General features: G+C 41.4%; 1 protein-coding gene and 1 gene segment (V, D, J or C); one reads left to right on the top strand and one right to left on the bottom strand.

Moving 5' to 3' along the window:
- LOC113010313 (uncharacterized) overlaps positions 1-21,555 on the top strand; it is a 141,000-nt gene that overhangs the window by 89,311 nt on the left and 30,134 nt on the right. The gene's annotated exons all lie outside the window — the stretch shown is intronic.
- LOC113010729 (T cell receptor alpha variable 38-2/delta variable 8-like) lies at positions 10,748-12,094 on the bottom strand. The segment is given in 3 exon segments: positions 10,748-10,816; positions 11,650-11,963; positions 12,049-12,094. Coding segments are annotated over 3 exon segments (429 nt in total).

Below are 21,555 nucleotides of genomic sequence, written 5' to 3'. Positions count from 1 at the left end.
CTTAGTTACTTTTTAAAAACACGATTTACAGCCTGAAGAGGTGATAAAGTGATAGATCTTTCAGCCAATTCTACTTTTTCTACATAATCCATCATACAAAATGTAATCAAATGGAAAAGTCTCTTTTTAAAACTTTTATTAGTTTTAATCTTAACTTTATGCATCAAGCAAACATTAAATTATATTCAACATTTAAACCTATTTTCTGCACATTCCAGCACATAAAATAATTTTTTGTGTGTTTACACTCAGTCTTTCAAATATATGTAAGTAAAACACAGCAGAAAATAAATAAAATCAAAGACTCAGTGATCTTGTTTCTCTATTTTCACCTGTATAGCAGGAGTGGGGCAGGCGGAGGTTTACCCTGGTGCAGGTGTGTCGTAGCAGTCAGTGTAAGGGATCTGGGAGTTTCACATTCCCATGGCAGCGTATTTGGTGCTTGTGCGGAAGTTTAGGGGAAACATGTGATGTGTGTTACAGGAGTCCCGCTGGTCTGAACATCTTACAGTAAATGACACAGGGCACTCCTCACAGTGTGCAGGAAATCTCAGAGCCAGCTTCAAAGACCAGTTAAAAGTTAAACTACTTTATACTGAATTTATTAGGACTGCAGAGTAACAGCCAGTCGCACCTAAACCAATTCAAACCTCATGTTTAAGGTTTGCAGAACACTGCTGCGCGTTGATTTTTGATTCTCTTCTATTCTGTACATTACGGTATGGGGTGAGCGATCCAATTAAGAACGTTTTTTTTTTGATTCACAATAAATGATAAAATAAAAGTCTTAAAGGTGACACAACATTTTCAGTAGATTTCACTCAGACTGACTCTGTGTCAAAGTCAGGATAATTTTTTTTACGTTGTAACGTTGGACCCAAGAAACATAAGCTGGAGCGAATATTACGACAGCAGAACTTTTATTTAATACTGTGGTTTTTACTGGGACACAGACACTCCCGCTCTCTCTCTGCTGTCACGTCCGCTTCCCTCCTCCGACTGTCACTGCCAACATATAAAGAGACACAATCACTGTCAGATCCCAGCACACCTGTTCACCCCGCCCCTACGCCGCCCCAGGAGCTCACTGCGTCACCCCTCCTCTGCAGCTGGCCAGAGACCACACCCACGCCACATACGTGTTTCTGCATGACTAACACGTGCCGTAATGTCAACAATAGAGGAGCAACAAAACTGTAGTTGGTTCTACCTCGGCTTAATCCCGACTCCCAGCCTGAATGATTGTTTCAGTAATGATACTTCTGACAGGAAGGACATGAACATAACCAGCAGAGACATCATGGACATGAAAACCATCTATGAGCTGGTTCTAGACAGGCATACATGAGGGGGCAGACAGAAATGTAAAGGGGGCACGTGGTGGCAACGGAGGCAGGAAAGGGGTGGCAGTGGTGTGGTGCTCTGGATAACTGTTTTTGTCATGTAATTGGATTGCACTTTGTCAGGCCTCTACAATAAGACCTGACTAACCTGGGTGTCCCACCTGAAGGATAAGCTTCTGCTGATCTAGCTCTTAGGGTCACTGAGCCACACAAACCCCCCTGACCACGTCAACGTTGCAATTCCTCAGGGGGAACACTGAAAAATAAAACAACAAAAAATAAAATATTCCTCATCAGGTTATTACAACTAAAAACATGACATTTACCTAAATTGGATGGCCTATATCGAATATATTCAAACCCAACAATAATACTTCTCACTACTGCCAATATTAACAAAACTCAAAAGGGTAGGCCGAGTCACCAAGACAATTCACCAAGTCTTGCAAAATAAAACTGAAAAATAGAAATAAAGAATAAAAAAAAAATTCTCCATCCAGATCTTTACAACACAAAATCTATCTTAATTGGACAGCCTAATTCTCAAATAAATTTCCAAAACAAAGTAAGAATAAAATAAGACCTTTCAATATAGCCAATATTTACAAAACTAAAAAGGGTTGGTACAGTAATTAAAAACTATTCACCATGTGTTTTCCTACATTTCTCACTTTAGTTTGTAGAAACAACAGATTTAGAACAGAACATCTTAACTTTCTTCCTCTCTTTTTCTGTTTTAAGCTTGTTTGTTTTACAATGAACTGAACTGTTTGCAGCTTGTAACGTCAGGTTGTGTTTAGTGGTTGAGAGGAGGCGGCAAAACACTTAGCAGGCTAGTCAAAAGAATACACACTCACACCGGCAGTGGGAATTCCACAGTGTGTTCTTTAATACACCTTCTCTTCGTCAACCATATAAGCCCGGTTGAACGGCTGCAGCTTAACAAACATAGTGCAGAGTGTTCGTACAACACATAACGTTGCAAACAAAGGTGTCTGGAGAGGTAAAACATAAAATCCGTCCCTCCTCGTGCACTAGCGTGCAAGCACATGTCCACACAATCACAGAGAGGGCAGAGGCGCATACTGATGACAACATTAACCCTCGACTTGGGTTGTCTTAAAGAGATACCACACCATTGTGACTGTTACAACTGACAACAAGCAAACTGAGAACTGAATGCATTAAAGATGGAAATACTCAGAAATGAAAAGCAATCTGCACGCAGCACAGGACAGACTCCAAATAAAGTCGCACGATGTGTTACAAACTGAAACTGCCCTCTTTGATATTTCAGACAGTCACAATGAAAACAGTTCAAAGTGAAATCTCCCACAGACACAGTTCACACGACATGTTTGTAAAAGCAACGTAAGACGAATGAGTCACACCTGGATCCTGTGTGCATGCCGCGCCTCTACAACATATACGACACCAATCCCAGCCAGCACCTCAGCACAGTACCTGCATGTGTTGTTCAGGTCCACAGCTGTACTCGAGTACTCTCCTCTCACCACAGTGTGTCTGTCACACACATCTGGGAGCATTTTAAACTCTATCAGTCTGCTTGTTCTCATCTGAAATACATCTATGTCCACTGTGAACGACCATCTTTGAACAGAGGGCGGGGCTTACCACACCAACTGTCTGTCATCTATAACGCAGTTGTGAGATCTGGCTCCACCCTATCACATGATAGGGCGGGGCCAGGTTTCACAATGAGCTCACCCGAAACCCTGGCTGATTGTGACCTACAACCGTCTTCACACCTTGGCTCGTGTGATCAGGTAGAGGATCATCAGCGGGTGCATTGTCCCTCTCAGGTTTAAATCTGGGACTCTCCACCATTTGACCCCAGAACTGAAGAATTTTGTTGGAGGTGAAACGTTGTCTTTTCTTTTTCTTTTCTTTCCAAGCTCCTTAGACTTTTCATCTGAAATACACCTCAGTGGAGTAAGAGTTTAAAAACGCAGTCTTAGCCCCACATTAATGTTACCTTTGTGTTGTAGAGCTTCCTCTGATTGTGTGTCTTCTAAACTTTTCCTGCATGAGTCGAGCCAGATACAACAGTGCAGAGGAAAGCACAGCAGGTCTGAGGATAAACACAGACTAATGGAACCGTCGCTTCAGGAACAAGTGATAAATGTATTCATCTAAAACTACAATGATAGTGAAAAGAGGCTGGAAAAGAAGTGAATACTACGAGCATAACTCGGGGTATTGTGCACATATACTTCCTCGTAAATAATGATGTCCTTCTTTGTTGCCATGGTGACATAACTGATGATTATTCTTCTGAAACCATCAATAGCCAAACATAACATGTGCTCCCACTTTGATCTAAAGCTTGTGACCCATGAACTCTTCACTGAGGTTCATATTTCAGGCATCCTACATAACTATGAAGAAAAATACATGTGTGAGATTCTCAACACCAAACTCAGCTAACATTAAAAAATAGTGTTTTATTTTTCCTCAACCAAGAGACGATCTGAAAGTGAAAAAGCAGAACATCAGTCACAGGTTGGATGGAGAAGTGTTTGCTCTGTGACAGGTTAGCAGTCTGTCACCCAGCAAACACTGTGCACTAGTGACTCTGTTACATCTGTGAGCTGCATCTGTTTGAGCTCCATTCAAATAATGTGAATAAATGAGAATACTATGATCATGTTTTAGTCACAAACATATCAAAGTTTAAAATAAGAAAATTAACCATTTTAAGAAAAATATGAGCTCATTGTGAATTTGATGCAAACACAACATCCCAACAGGACAGCTCAACAAAGTAAGTGGTGCTAAAAACAAACAGCTGACAGGAACATGCAGCAGCTAACCAGGTTAACTGTCAGCTGGTCAGTCACATGATCGAGTACAAAGAAGAATCTAAGAGTTTCTCTGTTCACCAATCAGCAGAAACGAGCATCTATAACGTGATTAATGTTCCTCACTGTGAATATCTCGTCATCTACAGAAGATGATCTCATCAAATGATTCAGAGAATCTGGAGAAATTTATTTGGACGTCTGTGATCTTCAGACAGCATTAAAATCAGAGCATGAGCTCAGGAGCACATCCAGAAATCACCATCTTATCATATTCATATTCCCCTACAGACGTATGATTTATTTGTTTATGTCTGATTTCAAATCTTCAAAACAAGTCAAAACACATCAAAGGAAAGCAGCTTGGTTTCTGTTTGTTTTCAGAGAAACTGTTTCAGATTTACAAACGATCATCAGGAAATAATCATTTCACAAATCTTGTTTTCTAAATGAGCTAAAAACTGCTCAAATGCATGACAGACCAAGGTGACAGCGATCATCTCTGCTATGGGTTGAACGTACATAAGGAAGAAACCATACCACTGCATTGTGTATTATTACCTTTGTTTACTGTTGAAACATGAGAATTTCACCACATTTGGGCTCTAACGAGACGATCTTCTTATATTCATGAAACATCTGTGGGAATAAAATATCTGGGAAGCAAAAAATGATGGATGAAGATTAAACGTCCTGCTTTGATGTTTAAAGTGTCACTAACAGGTCTGCTAACATCAGGCTGTGATCTGCACATCTGATCATTTTGAGGAAGGTTTTTAGAACCTGCAGTGAAGAGCGAGGACAACGATGGTGGATGATTCATTTATATGAACAATCTCTCCTTTAACAAGTGAATTACAGCTACAGAGGTTTAACAGTGTGTGGCTCCCTCTAGTGGATGTTGTGGAGTATTCTGTTGTCTTTGCTCCAAAGGTTTTTGTACAGAGTTTTGCTGTTTCCTGTCACTGTGGGCTGCAGAGCACAGTAGTACACAGCAGAGTCAGACACTGCAGCAGAGGAGATCTGAAGAGTCATCAGTGTTTTATCTTCACTCACATTAACAGACAGTCCAGAGATTTCTTTTTTCATCACTTCTCCGGATGGTAAATGAGAGATCAGGAACTCTGGTGGTTTTCCTGGATATTGTCGATACCAGAAGAAATAATCATCATAAACTGCAGCTTTGGAGTATCTATAGGACAGAGTAGCAGTGCTGTCTTCTACACTGAACACTTCTTTGTTGGTTGGAGTGAGATCTTCACAGCTGACACCTAAAGGAACAGAAACATGTTTTATTCTTTTATAAATCATCACAATTCAAATGTGTTTCTTTAAACACACAGATTGTAACGTACCTGTTAGAATGGTGAGAATCAGTAAAGAAAGTGCAAAATAGTCCAAAGACAACATGTTGAATGAAGGTAAAGTTTATGGTTTGTGTTGAACTCTGTTGAATGTGGAGGTTTCTCTCTCTTCTAGTTCAGTAACAGCTCAGCTCCTCCCTGAATCTCTCCTCCTCCTCTCTGATCTGGATTTGAACTTCTCTCACTTCCTCCTGCTTTACACACTAGTAGCAGCATCTTCACTTTCAGGTGGGAGGAGCTCTAATATTTTTTTGTAACTTCATCTCAGCCAATCAAATACTTTTCTGATTCCACAGCAGCTTAGTATGATAAACAGAGAGTGGTACTCGTGACCATTGATCAGTGGTTGTTGATCAATGGTTGTGACGATTTGCATATTAATGGTCATAAACTGACCTCACAGCCCAGTGTTCATTCAGTGCTGCTGGTTTCAGTCATTGTGCAAATGTCCTGTTTCTAAGGTTGGAAACCTGCAGTCAGCTAAGACTGAAGACGTCACCTGATGATGATGAAACGTTTCTCCCACTGAAAACATCCAGATGAACAGAATCAACTTTTTGGGATTTGCTGGATGACTGAGCGTGCATGTTGGTGTTCCAGGATATTGTTAATATCAGAAGATCATTTATACTCATTGAAGCTTTTTTTCTGAGGTATTCATAAACTTGTTCACATTGCCCCTTCATGTGGCAGCCCTGATATCACACCATCATCTTCACACAGGAAATATTCATATTAATTTCTCTCCACTACGATTAATATATGATTTAAATCCCTGGAGCAACCTCTCAGTGTCATGATTACAGGAATGCATCGACTCTAACGCAGCCCACATGAGGCTAAAGCTTTACATGCTTTTATTTTGAGAAGGTTCAAAGACAGGGGGGCAGGTAAGTAGGTTTCCTGCAGAGGGACAGAGCAGGGAGACACCACAGAACTGCCCGAGAGAACGACTGCTGAGTATCAGTGCAGTCAGAATTGCTTATATAGTATTTATTAGAGTCCTTTCTTGTGTTTCACTTTTAGAGTTTCTGTGTCAGGGAGGTAAGTGAAGGCTTCAGAAGGCTGAGTGGGTGGAGAGTGGATGGGCAGGTGAGTTTTCCAGCTCTGTTACAAGTCAGTCCTTTCCAAACAGCAGACAATGAGAGAATCCTTCAGGTTTCAGGTAACTCAAGTCCACAGAGCTATGAGCAGACACAAGAGAACATGGTGAGGTAACAGAAGCTACAAGCACAAACTGATAAGTCATAAATTAAAGCTGAATTACCACCAGAATGAAGACAACAATCTGACAAAGAGTGGATGTTTCAGCTGGACCTTTCATTCCCCAAAACACGAGGAGTTAATGAGATCTGGTTAGGAGGTTAGCAACACTACAAGCACCAACCAGCTTGCAGCCAAAGCTCTGCACAGCCCCATCAGCAATGAGTCCCCAGCCTCACTCAGACTGCTGCCAAAGCTCTGCTGGAGGTGGGAGTTGAAGATCACCTGAACCACTTTGATACGCCAGGCCTGTCCAGCATTCTCCCCCACCACCTGACTCAACTCACCCCCAGATGGTGATCAGATGACAGCTCAGCTCCTCTCTTCACCAGAGTGTCCAGAACACACTGCTGCAGACCTGATGATGCAATTACAGAGTCAAGCATAACCTATACTGTGGTTAGCACACAAGTCCAGTAAAACAGAAACCACCATTGTGTCACTCGGACACATAAAGTCCTCAGAAGCACAATAGAGTTACCAGATGATGCAGCGTCCAGGATCCTGCTCAGAGACCTCAAGAAGGCCAGGCCCTCTGAAATGTTGTTCAGAGCAGAAGCACAGAGGAGAGTCTGGACCTGCCAGAGGGGGAACATCACAAAGTACCAGAGCAGGACAATGATGAAGGAGAGCATCATCATCTGATGTGATGAGTTCAAAGAGAATAAATGGAACAAGCATGAGATGGTCTTCCTGGTTGGACTTTTAGCTTCATGTGAGAGATTTTACCTTAAAGAGATAAACCTCTGTTACTCTGTTTATTTTGCTTCTGCTGCATTTCTGCATGTCCTCATCCACTAAATATAAAATAGTGTAAATGAGCAGCTTTTGATGTTTGACAGTTTTTATTGTGTCTGAACGTTCCTGCAGTTGGTTTGTGGTTGATGTGGATTTGCTGCTCATGTGAATCCTCCCACAGTGTTTCATTAGCAGCTGTAACCACAGTGACTCTGATAAAACAGGAATTAGCAGAATCCATCTGATATGAAGCTGTGCTTTGAATACCACTTCCCTCCTCTTTGAAGAGTAGTCAGATATCTGTGTTCAGGTTTTTGTACAGCCTCTTCTACACTTTGTATCACTGTGTTTCTAGAGCACAGTAGTAGAGAGCTGTGTCTGCCAGGGTTAGGGCTGCTATGGTCAGATTAGTTGATCGATCTGATGTTTCTGATTTATATCGATTATCAGGAATATACTGAGTTGTGGATCCTCTTGCTTCTTTCCAGAGTATAAACTGAGGAGCTTGAAGGTCAGAATGATGTCTGTACCAATAAAGCCAAGGATCACTAACACTTGTCTCATAGCTACATGTGAGTGTGACAGATTCTCCTTCTGTTTCAGTGACTTCAGGTTGTTGAGGAGTGATTGAGTCTCCAGCTGTTAGTCCTGGAAAAAGAAAGAAGAAAAGTAGTGAAATGCAGTCTGTATATCTGCTTAATGCAGCAGCTTCAACTAAACTTTAATCCCTGTTCTTAAACTCACCTATAATGTGAGATAGAAGCAAAAAGAGGTGCAGCAACATGTCTTTGGAGTTATTAAAGCCAGACAGACAGCACATGAACAATGTTCTTCCACTGCAGCACAATGACCAACAAATAATGTCATTGGATGAGCTCAACTTCAGTGGGCGGGGCCAGTGTAATAGCTGAGCCAATCAAACAGTTTTGTGCTTCCACAGCAGCTCTGTCTCTGTCTCTGATCTTTACTGCTTCATTTCTCTGTTGTCTTTGTCATCAGTCCAATGACACAAGAATCAGAGGTTTAACAGTGTGTGGCTCCCTCTAGTGGATGCTGTGGAGTATTCTGTTGTCTTTGCTCCAAAGGTTTTTGTACAGAGTTTTGCTGTTTCCTGTCACTGTGGGCTGCAGAGCACAGTAGTACACAGCAGAGTCTGTCACTGCAGCAGAGGAGATCTCCAGATCTGCACGTTTCTCTGTTTTGTCAATGTGAGCTGAGAATCCCGACACAGCTCGATGAACTGATCCTCCCTCTGTGATGGAAAGCAGGAACTCTGGTCTGGATCTCTGGTATTGTCGGTACCACTGGATATTGTAGATAGAACCATCATATGTACAGGTCAGGTTGATGTTTCCTCGCTCTGCAACAGCTTCTTCAGCACGTTCCTGCTTTATGCTGTTCATGGAGCCCAAAGCTGCAAATGAATGATTCATGTCAGTCAGTCTTTTTCTTCCTTTGTGAGCATAATGAGATGAAGAACTCTGCTAATAATAACTCTGATCAAATCTTGTCACAATGAGACTTTTCTGTGTTCTAACACTCACCTATGCAGTGAGAGAAAAGTACAAACAGGTAAAGGAACATGTTTCAGGTGCTGAAGTCACACAGCAGATGAACAAAGTTCAGCAGAATGAAAAGACTAAGCAGCCTCTCTGCTGCACAGCCTTCTCCTCAACATCAGGCTGTAGTTCTGCAGGAAGAGACCATCTCATTGGCTGAGTTCAGCATCAGTGGGTGGAGCCAGACAGAAACCTGTTTAGAGTCTTTATGAACAGCGAAACATCTGCTGGTTGTTTTTACAGCTGTCCTTGTTGCATGTGTGTTTCTTTCAGACTGAAACGTTTTGGGAGGAGAGTATTTGAACAACTAATAAAAATAATAATTCACTGAGATTTAGAGATAAATCTGTTCCTACACTGTTATTAACACTGGGAGCACTGAACGTATCCTATTATGTTTTGGACATGGCTGTGATAGCTGAAGGTGCCATGAGAGAGTGTGTGGTAGATGAGAGAGTTTCCTCCACTTGTGTTCGTTTATGAGGAAGATGTGACCAGAACACAGTGACTGTTAAAGCAGGCGTTAGAAAAACGTACTAGATATGATACAACGTCTTTGTTTAACACATGAAATATTGTGAGAAGTCAGAATTGTGTGTCGTGGCTCTTATCACATGTAACCGAAAGCACAGCAAGTTCCCAGGAGATACAACTCCTGAGAAAGTCCTCCTACACATCTGTCCCAGGGTGATATGCAACATGCTACACAAATCCTCTTTGTCTGTAGAAAAGAAGCTCGCTGAGACGTCCCCAGAGAGCGCTCGCACAAAGTTATGGTTGCTGCTGCTGCTCACTTGAAGTCACTAAAAGCTTTAAAGTCACATCTCTTGTGTTTCTCCATTTCTTGAAGAGTTGTTCCAACAGCTTGGTACCTCGAGCCGGACTCCACATCTGTCCTACTCATTCCAACAATGTCTGGAAGGTGAGGTCAGCAGCAAGGGAGGAGTCGGAGAGTGATGAGATCTGTAACTACATATACACTGGAGAACCAGAGGTGTGGAGAGCGATGGCCTGAATCCTACAACAGGTCGGAAAAACCTTTTCTGTAAGAGCGTAAGACTCATAAGACGGTCAGGGAGCACAGAGTGTGCACAGAAAATGACACATAATAACAGCACATAATAATAGTTATGATAGGAATCAAAAGAATAATAATAAGTACAAAAGGTCAAAGGTCAGCAGTGTCTCCAGAGAGTCAAAAGGGAAAACTGATGAACTAGCAGTGTTAACAAACGCAGGTGAAGTCATTTCATCAACAGTTTGGTCTTTTCGTCCAGCTTCCATGAGCTGGAGGATGCTCCCCAACCTGACTCCACTCTGTCTGTTCCACAAAGCAGCTTTAGGGAAGGTTGAGGCTAAACAGTAACACATGTAAGGCAGCCCCATTCATGGATTAATCACCAGAGTATGTTAGAGTTATCTGATGAACTGAAAATGTAAAGCTTGCATGTGACTCCCTTTAAGTGTGTAAACGATGTGAAGTTCAGATGAATTGTAGCCGATGATGCTGAGATCCATTCACTGATTTCCACCTTCACACCAACTGTGTAGTGCAGAATAAAGACAGCAGAATCAGTGTACTGTCAGTGTAGAGGATGCAAATCAGCCCAGAAACATCTGCTTACGTCCATCCATCCATTCTCTTCCACTGATCCGATTTAGGGGGGCGGAGCCATCCCAGCTACTGTAGGACGAGAGGCGGGGCACAGCCTGGACAGGTCACTGGTCTATGGCAGGGTAACACAGAGAGACACACAACCATTCACACTTATGGGCAATTTAGAATCACCAGCTAACCTAACCCCACTAAGCGCACGTCTTTGGACTGTGGGAGGAAGCTGGAGCACACGGACAGAATCCTCGCAAACACCTGCTCACATCTGGTTGAATTCACATTACAAAGAGCATTGAAGCTCAGATCAGCTGATCACAGCCTGTACTTGAATCAAATCTACTGGAGCTCTCAGCAGAAATGATTGTGAGTTTGATTCTTTTCCCCACACTGAGCCACTACAGCTGATTTTAGGGTTCCCACCTGCTGAATCCACTTTAACCTGTTCTCTGCTCATGTTCCTGTGAGAGGCACAGTCACTCTCTAATGGAGCCAACAGAAAACAGAAATGTCTTCATTTTCCCTCTTTTTCTCTGCTCATGTTCGACTTCACTGATTCAGTCTAATGAAGTGATTCTAATATAATTCAGATTTACACTGAAATAAAGTTTGTGTTCCTGTGTGCTGATATCATTCATTTACATTAATGTAGCACAAGGTTCAGTTAACTCTGCATTTTTTCCCTTTGGAGTAAAGAAGTTGATGGAAAAAGTCCTGGATGTCTGTACTTTACCTACAACCACCTCTGTGGGATCAGTGATCAATCATTTATCATGTTGTTATTGATCAGTGACAGGTTGATTTCTGTTGGAGAGAAAGATGAAGATTTGAGTAAAGATGAGACTGAAATGGTTTAACAGTGTGTGGCTCCCTCTAGTGGATGTTGTGGAGTATTCTGTTGTCTTTGCTCCAAAGGTTTTTGTACAGAGTTTTGCTGTTTCCTGTCACTGTGGGCTGCAGAGCACAGTAGTACACAGCAGAGTCAGACAGCTGAAGCTTCTGGATCTTCAGAGGAACTGATCTGATGCTGGAATCCAGTGTGGATGAAAATCTCTCCTTGAACTCGTCTGCTGTGTTTCCATCATCCCTGCTAACGCGGCTCAGGATGAATTTGGGGCTGTTGTTTCCATCCTGTTTGTACCAGAAGAGATTAATATTTGATGAGCTGGTGTTATAGAGACAGCCAAGTGTCACTGTGCCTCCTGCAGCAGCAGTCTCTTCTCCTTTTGCTTGCAGCACGTTGTCTTTTTGTGCTCTGCATTCTGTAAAACACCAACAAACAGTATCAGTGTGCTGTTAAAGAATCACGTCAATGTTGATATCAAAGAAACAGAGTTGTGTTCATACCGAGGCACATAGCAGCCAGCAGCACTGAGATGAACAGAGGCGTCATATCTGCAGTGTAGAGTAACTGTGAGCTACAGCAAGTATAAAGAAGCTGTGATCTCTCTGTTTAGTCTTCATCAACACTAAGTTGGTGGATTAGAAGGAGGAGCCTGATCACAGTGACAGGACTCATTCACAGCCCTGTGTTATTCCCCCTGCTGACAGCTTCACACTCAGCACGTCTTTCTGCTGCTTCCAGTGGATATTTGCTCCTATTGCAGGAAGCAGGTTTAACAGACTGAACTGTGAGTCGAGAAACAAGCACAGGATAAATAAAGAGCAGAGGCTCCGTTTTAATCCAGGAAACCAAAGAATATGAATGTGTGTCAGTGTGGATCATGATGTTCATCTTTAAAATCTGAAGAAGAGAAAACAGTAGAAGAATCTTCTTGTATCTGCCAGAATGTTTCATGACTGAATTTTAACACTGGGAATTTGGAGAGTGTGGAGTCCTGATATCCGGTGTAGTGGTGCAGTGTGGGGAGAAGAATCAGTAGGAAATGAGACGTTGTTGGTCTTTGCAGGTTAAAGTGAAGCTTTGAGACTTAAAGTGACTTCAGACTGAACTTCAACAACGTGTGAAATGGATCTGATACCATCAATGACGGCGCTGCTTTAAATGTCCAATCAGAACACAGAGGAGAAACTGTACCTATGACATCATCGAGAGAAAACACAAAGACGTGATTCTTATAAAAAAAATGAAGGAAAAGTTTAAACCATGCAGGAGAAAATGTGAGAATAACAAAGTAAAAGTTTCAGCTGTAAAACATCATTAATGCACCAACAATGTTGGGAGTTTATTACTAGTTACTGTATTTGACTTCTGATGCTTTTTACAAACATCATCACTAAATAAGGAATAAAATGTCTTCATGTCTGAACGTTCCTGCAGGTGGTTTGTGGTTGATGTGGATTTGCTGCTCATGTGAATCCTCCCACAGTGTTTCATTAGCAGCTGTAACCACAGTGACTCTGATAAAACAGGAATTAGCAGAATCCATCTGATATGAAGCTGTGCTTTGAATACCACTTCCCTCCTCTTTGAAGAGTAGTCAGATATCTGTGTTCAGGTTTTTGTACAGCCTCTTCTACACTTTGTATCACTGTGTTTCTAGAGCACAGTAGTAGAGAGCTGTGTCTGCCAGGGTTAGGGCTGCTATGGTCAGAGTAGTTGATGTAGAAGATGTTTCTGAGTCATATCGATTATTGGGAATATAATCACCACCACTCCATAATCTTTCTCCTTTGAAGAGTATAAACTGAGGAGCCTGAAGGTCAGAATCATGTCTGTACCAGTAAAGGCGTACATACTCTGATGTTGTCTCATAGCTACATGTGAGTTTGACAGATTCTCCTTCTGTTTTAGTGACTTCAGGTTGTTGAGGAGTGATTGAGTCTCCAGCTGTTAGTCCTGGAAAAGTAGAGAAAATGAAGCTGAGTATCTGTGAGTATTACTGTGTTTTTTTTAAACACATTTTACTTCTGGTTTCTCTGATTTCACAATTGAAATATTTTTCTGTTTAATCATCACTCCAAACTTGAGCTCAAAGAAAGTCCAAACTGAATCTGTAATGCTGTAAACATGTCTTTGAATTTCAGGTGTTCCTGTCAGAAACATACGTACCTACGAGAGCTGCAAAGATCCAGATCACAGACAGTTTTTCCATGTTTCCAGAGGAGAAATGTTGGAAGTGATGTTCACTGGGAGTTAGCTGTGAGTGGTCTGATGTTCACAGCTGGAGTCAGACAGGTTTCTGCAGTCAGGAGGAGGAGGAGGCTCAAATCACATTAACTTCACCTGAAGCTCTTCATCACAGCTGTGTTATGTGTTAGTCTGTATCCTAACAAAGGTGTGTGGCTCCCTCTAGTGGATGTTGTGGAGTATTCTGTTGTCTTTGCTCCAAAAGTTTTTGTATAGAGTTTTGCTGTTTCCTGTCACTGTGGGCCTCACAGCACAGTAGTACACAGCAGAGTCAGACACTGCAGCAGAGGAGATGTTCATCTTGATTTCTGTTCCCTTCACTTGAATCTTCAATCCAGGAATTTTTTCTACTCCTACTGATCCTGAAGGTGAGTGTGAGATCAGGAACTCTGGAGGTTTTCCTGGATGTTGTCGATACCAGAAGAAATAATCAGAAGGTGACACTTTGTAAGTGTAGGTCAGAGTAACTGTGCTGCCTTCTACGCTGGACTCTTCATCTTTGACTGGAGTGAGCTGATCACATGTGACACCTGAAGGAAGAGAGAACGTTTTTCAATCAATAATTGACGTTAATGAATCATTTGAATTGAACATAGTTTCCTGTGTAGGTGAGCAGACCTGTGAGAGTGAGAAGAATCAGAGGAAACACACAGTGATGTAATGACAGCATGTTGAGGAACATAAAGTTTGTTTTGTGTTGAACTCTGTTGAATGTGGAGGTTTTTCTCTCTTCTATAGTTCAGTAACAGCTCAGCTCCTCCCTGAATCTCTGCTCCTCCTCTCTGCTCTCAGTCACTCCTCCTCCTGTGCTTCACACACTTTATAACCAAAATGATTTAAGGGAGCCGTGTGACACGTCACACAAGCAGAAGTCACATTAACCATGTAGACAGAGTCAGAGAGTCGCTGATACTCACACAGTTAAAAAGTCTGAAACTTGAGACATCCATCCATCCATTCGCTTCCGCTTCTCCTCTTCAGGGTCGCGGGGGGCGCTGGAGCCTATCCCAGCTGTCATAGGGCGAGAGGCGGGGTACACCCTGGACAGGTCGCCAGTCTGTCGCAGGGCCAACACACAGGGACAGACAACCATTCATACTCACATTCACTCACACATTCACACCTAGTGGATATTTGGATTAATCAATTAACCTATCCCCACAAGCTGCATGTCTTTGGACTGTGGGAGGAAGCCGGAGTACCCGGAAGGAACCCACCAACCGGGACATGGAATGTCTATTTGGACAAATGTTGCACAACGAAAATAAACTTAGGACAGGAGTTGCTTACCCCTGTTCTAGCCCTTTGATGTCCTCACCAAGAAAAAAGCAATGGAAAACATTTTTGTTTGCATTTCTTATTGATTTGAGTGAATACATTTCAATACATTTTTTTTTCAATAGATCCTGTAGTTTTTTAAATATTGATCTCTACTAAACGGTTGAGATGTCCGTTTTTAGTGAGGAGGTGGATCGTCTGGCTGAGTGGTGCGACACAAACAACCTGCTGCTTAACACCGAGAAGACCAAGGAGCTCATCGTGGACTACAGGAGGAATGCTGACCCACATCCACCCATCCACATTAAGGGGACGGCTGTGGAGCGTGTGAGCAGCTTCAAGTTCCTGGGAGTCCACATCTCCGAGGATCTCACCTGGACGACCAACTGCTCCAAGCTGGTCAAGAAGGCTCACCAGCGCCTCTTCTTCTTGAGGACTCTGAGGAAGAACCACCTGTCCTCAGACATCCTGGTGAACTTCTATCGTTGCACCATCGAGAGCATCCTGACCAACTGTATAACAGTCTGGTACGGGAACTGCTCTGCCTCGGACCGAAAATCATCAGAGACCCCAGTCACCCATCACATGGACTCTTCACCCTCCTGCCCTCTGGGAGGCGCTACAGGAGCCTCCGGACTAAGACCACCAGGTACCGGAACAGCTTCTTCCCCACAGCTGTCAGACTCCTGAACTCTGCCTCCTGACATCTGACCCACGTTAAACTCATGGACTGAACACACACTCACACAATGGACAACTGTACCCTCAAACACACAATAATAACATGGACTGAACCACCACTCACAACCACTAGCACTTTATATAGCCTCTGTAGAAATTATCCACATATCTCACTGATCTTAACTGCACTACTGTATAGCTCAGTGTAAATAATCATTCTGTACATACGATAATTTTTAATTCTACAACTGTTTATAACCTGCATAGTTTACATTTCTGTATAGCTGTATATCTCATATTCTGTATAGTTTTCCATATTTATATCCTGTTCATAGCCTGTACATAGCTTGTACTCACTACAGCCTGTACATACTTATAGTTATAGAATATTCATAACATACTTCATACCGTGTACATTATAACATAATAGACCCATTTCTGTAATATACTCACATATCTATATTATTGCTAATATATATTGTAATATATCTATATCATGGCTAAAGCACTTCTGGATGGATGCAAACTGCATTTCGTTGCCCTGTACCTGTGACATGTGCAAGTTCTATTCTTATGGTAAAAGTATGAAATGTCATGCAAATACAAGTACATTAGATAATACAGTTGAAAAAAATCAAATAAAGGGCCAAATTATAATTAAATTAATAACAAAAACTATCCAGGCCATTGGATACAGTTTATTTCTAGCAGCATGCCAATGAACATTGCTGTTTTCATTCCATCAAAGGAAAGTATTCTATCAAACAACAAAATACATCATTTTTTCATCTGCAAATGTGAAAAATGTGCTGCAGCACAAAATACTCACATTCAGGCCACTTCTGATTGAATGCTACTGTGCAAAATCAGTTTTGTTTAAAAAATTAAATAAAAACAGTGCAAATCAGCACATCTGCTTGTGGTTTTGGTCGTTGGGGTCTTAGGGTGTAGCTCTGATTCTGTGGTCTTGGAGAGCTGGATCATGGTTGTCCAACTCTAGATGCTGGCTTGTTAACTTGGTTCAGACACAGCCAGGTGGAAACCTTTTGAGAGCCATCGGTTTCTGGTCCAGCAGGGCACAGTCTCTCATGTAGACCAGGTATTCAAGTCAAGGATGTATCCAAACAGTGGAATATGCCATCTCCTTAACTTGTAACTTATAACTTGTCTTATACAGGTGTAATAGCATATCAAAGCTTGATTTCTCCCATATGCTAATTACATACAGGGATGAGTGATGGGCATGGGATGGTGATCTTTGCATTGGACTCTTTGCTCCACCGTTTGACCGATGAAAGAACCATGAACCCACAGGCCTTGTTTAGGAGGTTGACACATTTGTTGTCAAATCATTTCATTGCAATCAGACCTTCATCAGACCTGTAATCACAGGCTCCATGGCCCTTCTTCATCAGGTCTTTGTCTGCCATCAGGGGAGCTCCACCGCTGCAGTTTGGTCATACAGTACCAATGCACCTGACACCAGAGGAGGTGTGCAAGTTCTGGACCAAGCTGAAACTTGTGAAGAGTTCAGGTTCTTTTATGGGTTTGCAAAGTGTTTTTTACAGCTTTGGCCCCTTAGAGGGAGCTTCTGTTCCTTTTCACTCAGGGGAGCATTGAAGAACATAGAACCCCCTGACACAGCAGCAAGTCGTGGATGATGCCAGATCCACGCTTGGCAGAACAATTTAAAGCCCCACTCATCTGGTTTGTTGGCAATATACTGGTGCAGAGTGCCAGCTCTTGTGGCTTCATATGAAACCATGACCTCAAACACGCTGTGGTTGAAGGTGGATGGTATCATGAGTATCATGCCACAGAACCATGTGATTTTTAGCCATAATATTGTTTAGCGTCTTGTTCAAAATGAAGTTATCATTTTGAAAACTTAGTAATATTAATTTACCAGCTACTGTAATTTGGTTAAAAAGTAATCAGTTGTGATATTTGTGATTTCCACGTGTTATTCTTGATTTTTACAATATTTAAAAATATTAACTCAGAAAGTTACAAAAAAGACTTACTGAGGAAATTCTTTCAGCATATTCTTGCTGTGCTAACACTTAATGTGATTTATCAACAGCAATGGATAAACAAAATGGGTCTAGTGGTCTGATTTTATGGCAAATAATCAGTTTTAATAACATTACTTTATGTTAGCATTAGCACCATAAAGGGACAAATCAACCGTTTGGTTCACCACTTTTTAAAAAATTATTCAACATTCAATTTCACTTATTTAAACCTGTCAAGTGACACACATCTGTTTAGTAAGTCCTCTAACACTGTCATATATCAAAAATGATATCTTTCTACCTTAGTTTCATCAAAAAACACTCAAAATATGTTGCATGGTTTTTTGTTTCTGACTTCCTGGTTGGGAGAGGTATAAGAAGAGCCCACAGTTTCCATTCACAGCGCCTTCTGCTGGCTTTTTTTGGCATTACAGATGTAAACCAATTGGTAGAAAAGACTCAACAAGGTAGGTCAATTTCAGTGAAAGCCTCAGTTAGGGGCTGAAAATATGCTCTACCAAACGGTTGAGGAGAACGCTAAAGGGCTAGAGCATACAGGTTAACGAAGGACCCAGCTCAGCCACAATCATTCAACAGTTATAAATACTGTAATACTAAAATGAATCAATCAAAAACAAGATAAGGACAAACATAAAGCAGAGATGTGTTTCTGTTAGAGGAGTTAACCTGTGGAATAGTTATGACAGTGATTTAAAAAGGCGTAGTTCATTTTCCTTGTTTAAAAACATGTTTAAAAATAGAGTATTAGAAAAATATATAAATCAAGAATGAAAAGAGCAAAAATAATATTACTGAAACTCTTGATTGTTTTGCTTTGATGTAGTTACTTATCTAAGGTGGAAAGTTTTTTGTTTGTTTGTTTGTTTGTTTGTTTGTTTGTTTGTTTGTGCTTTGTTTTATTCTTTGCTTCGAGCCCTGTGGACAGGAGCTGCATGCAGATCTGGGGTCCGTTCTTCGTACGTCGCTCACTACATCCAAGACCAAATCATCGCGCTAACCGTGAGCTCGCTATTCCGGTTCTCCGAACACACCTGCTGTTGACGATTAGTACAGCTGGATGAAGTAATGTGAGATCACTGGGTGTCGTAAAAGGGGCTACGCATCGAGAGTAGAAACATTGATCGGCAACCCTCTGATTGGTCGGCGAAAATGTCGAAGGAGCGCGCTCGGTATTTTTCGGCAGCAGAGCAAGAACTCTTGATTGAGGGATTTCAGGAGTTTCAGAGTTTAATTAAAACGCAAGGGAACACTGCAAAGGCTGCAAAAGCAAGGAGAGAGGGCTGGCAGGAAGTTGCTGACAAATTAAACTCGTAAGTAATCTAATAATAACAATAATAATGGAGTGCATTATTCTCCTGAATTAGAAGAAGCTGATAACTATTGCATTAGTTAAACTGATTTGCATTACATTAAATTGCTGACTTGTTGTGAATGAATGATATTGTTTTATGATGCATTATATTGCTGAGTTATAAGAAATACTGTTCGCAGAAGGTTATTGTCTAATTTGTCTGAGTAGAAGAGAACAGAGTGTGCTGGAGTTTTCTGCCCCATTTCAGCAGGAGCAGATATCTGAGGAAGTACTGATTTTATTTGGAGACACAAAGGAACATTTGGCACTTCCCTCATCTCACATCTGTTTCATTGTTGTACCCAATCATTCTACAACTGAAATGCCTTGGACTGCTAACCATTTCAGGCAAGTGGAGTGAACCATATTTTGCTAGACTCTCATCGGATGGGGGCTTCCTTTTATTGATCTTTGGAGAGAAGTCTTCATTACTGGTATTATTCAGGTCTTGTTCACATGTTTGTCCCAGGTTTCTCAGCCAAGAGGAGCTTAAACCCCAGATACTGTGAGTTCTTTTCACACATTGAGATCACTGATAACTCTCAGCAACGACGTGATCTTGTAGAAACAATTAGGTGTTATGGATTCAACTATAATTGCGACACTTATTTTTTTACTTTACTGGAAAAGATTTCTGCATTTTACCCATATTTTATTTTTAACTCAAAATCAAAATTCCAGATTCTACTACATGTTGGTTTTGCACCAGATAGGACGACAGATTTCAGGTGGCCCTGTGTCTTTCTCTATTACATCTGCCACTGCATCTCGATAATCTTCTCTGTGGCTTTTAGTGGGTCCTGACCCTCTCATATTTTGAAAAATCTATGTTTGAATCTCCCTTAATAATTCTGTTAAGAATTCTCTCCGCCTTTGTCAAAAGTTGGGTATTAGGAAAAAGTGAAATAAATATAAATATAAAGTCCCAATGTGTAGAGCACACATTAATAAATTAGTCATGTTCCCTGTGAAAGTAAATGAGCCTAATTCTTAAAGACCCCTGAAATTATTTACCAGATGTTTATTTTTTGAATAAAATAAAAATCTGAGTTTAACAAAACATTTTAAATGTAAATATCAAGCTTACCTTTCTCTCTTCCATAAAATGTGCTTGTGGGCACGCCAGCCATTTTGAAAAGGTGGGAAAAACAATTGGCAAGGCCACACCCCCACACATGTGACATAATTTTAAAGGTTCTGTTGTCCTCTCTAAGAAACATCAGGACTTAGAGGAGTGGCAAGTAGAGTATGCGAGCTACAAGCAAAAAACTAAATGTGTACTACAGTGCGCAAAAATGAATTACTGGGTCATCAGGGGGTCTTGAGGGACATTTATAAAACAAAAAATCCCACAAACCTTGAAAAGCTCACACAAGAAGGTTAACCTAGCTTACCTAGAAGACCTCATCAGGGGGAGCACGCTCCCCCTCGTTGAAGAGCTCACCCACTTAACTCGCATCCCAAGAAAACAGCTAACCCCAGATAAGGCAGCGTGATGCATCCCGAGATAACAGGACTGGGACATCTAAATAAATGTGTGAAACAATCGCCTTCAAAAGGTTATCAATTAACTTTAACCAAAATTAGGACCACTCGGTGCGGCAAGAGTTAATAGTTATTAGTCTCAACACCCAAGGATAATTAGAAGAGCATGATTGATATGATGGAACTGGAATTTTGTTACACTTAATTTTTGCAAAACACAAATAAAACTAAATTGAAACTAAGGACTTTCAGAAAAATAAAAACTAGACTAAACTAGCAAAGAATTGGTAAAAACTAATTACAACTGGCAAAAAATTGAAAATCTGGAGTCGAAACTAAATAAAAAATAAAACCTAATGAAAATGGTGAAACGTTTAAAACTCTGGTGCAGAGATTGGCAACTCTGACCAGGAACGTTATAAAATGGATTGTCAGAACAGTCAGCGTTAAAGCCACTTTTGACAGTCCATACTAGGATGGCATTGGACATCTTGGGGGTGGAAAGGGGGTTGGTGTGACCAAGGTGTGGTTTGGCTTGTCGTATGTATATTTGAGATCATATGGCTCTGGATGGACCAGTTACCAGGGCATGGAAGGAGGACAGACTCATTAAAGGAGGAGAAGGCATTTCCTGGGATTGGAGATCCTCTGGGTGAGTGGTTGATTGAACGCATGCATAAAATAGAAGTTATCTGTTGTTATTGATTGGTAATAGATTGATAATTGGCCACATTTACAGCTGTATTGACTTGTTGTGGACGTAGTCGACTTCAGGTTTAAACACTCTCATTAACAGGTTGAAAATAGTGATATTAAAGGAAGAGTATGCAGCGCCACCCTGTCAGACGCCAGTGATGGTGGAGCTCACTGATGAATCAGGTGAGCTGGATTCATGGCTGATTCAAAACTAAGATCCCCCTGCTGTGGTCAGT

This window comes from Astatotilapia calliptera, chromosome 18, assembly GCF_964374335.1.
Source record: "Astatotilapia calliptera chromosome 18, fAstCal68.1, whole genome shotgun sequence".
Lineage (NCBI taxonomy): Eukaryota > Metazoa > Chordata > Actinopteri > Cichliformes > Cichlidae > Astatotilapia > Astatotilapia calliptera.
This window is presented reverse-complemented; position numbering and strand designations above follow the sequence as displayed.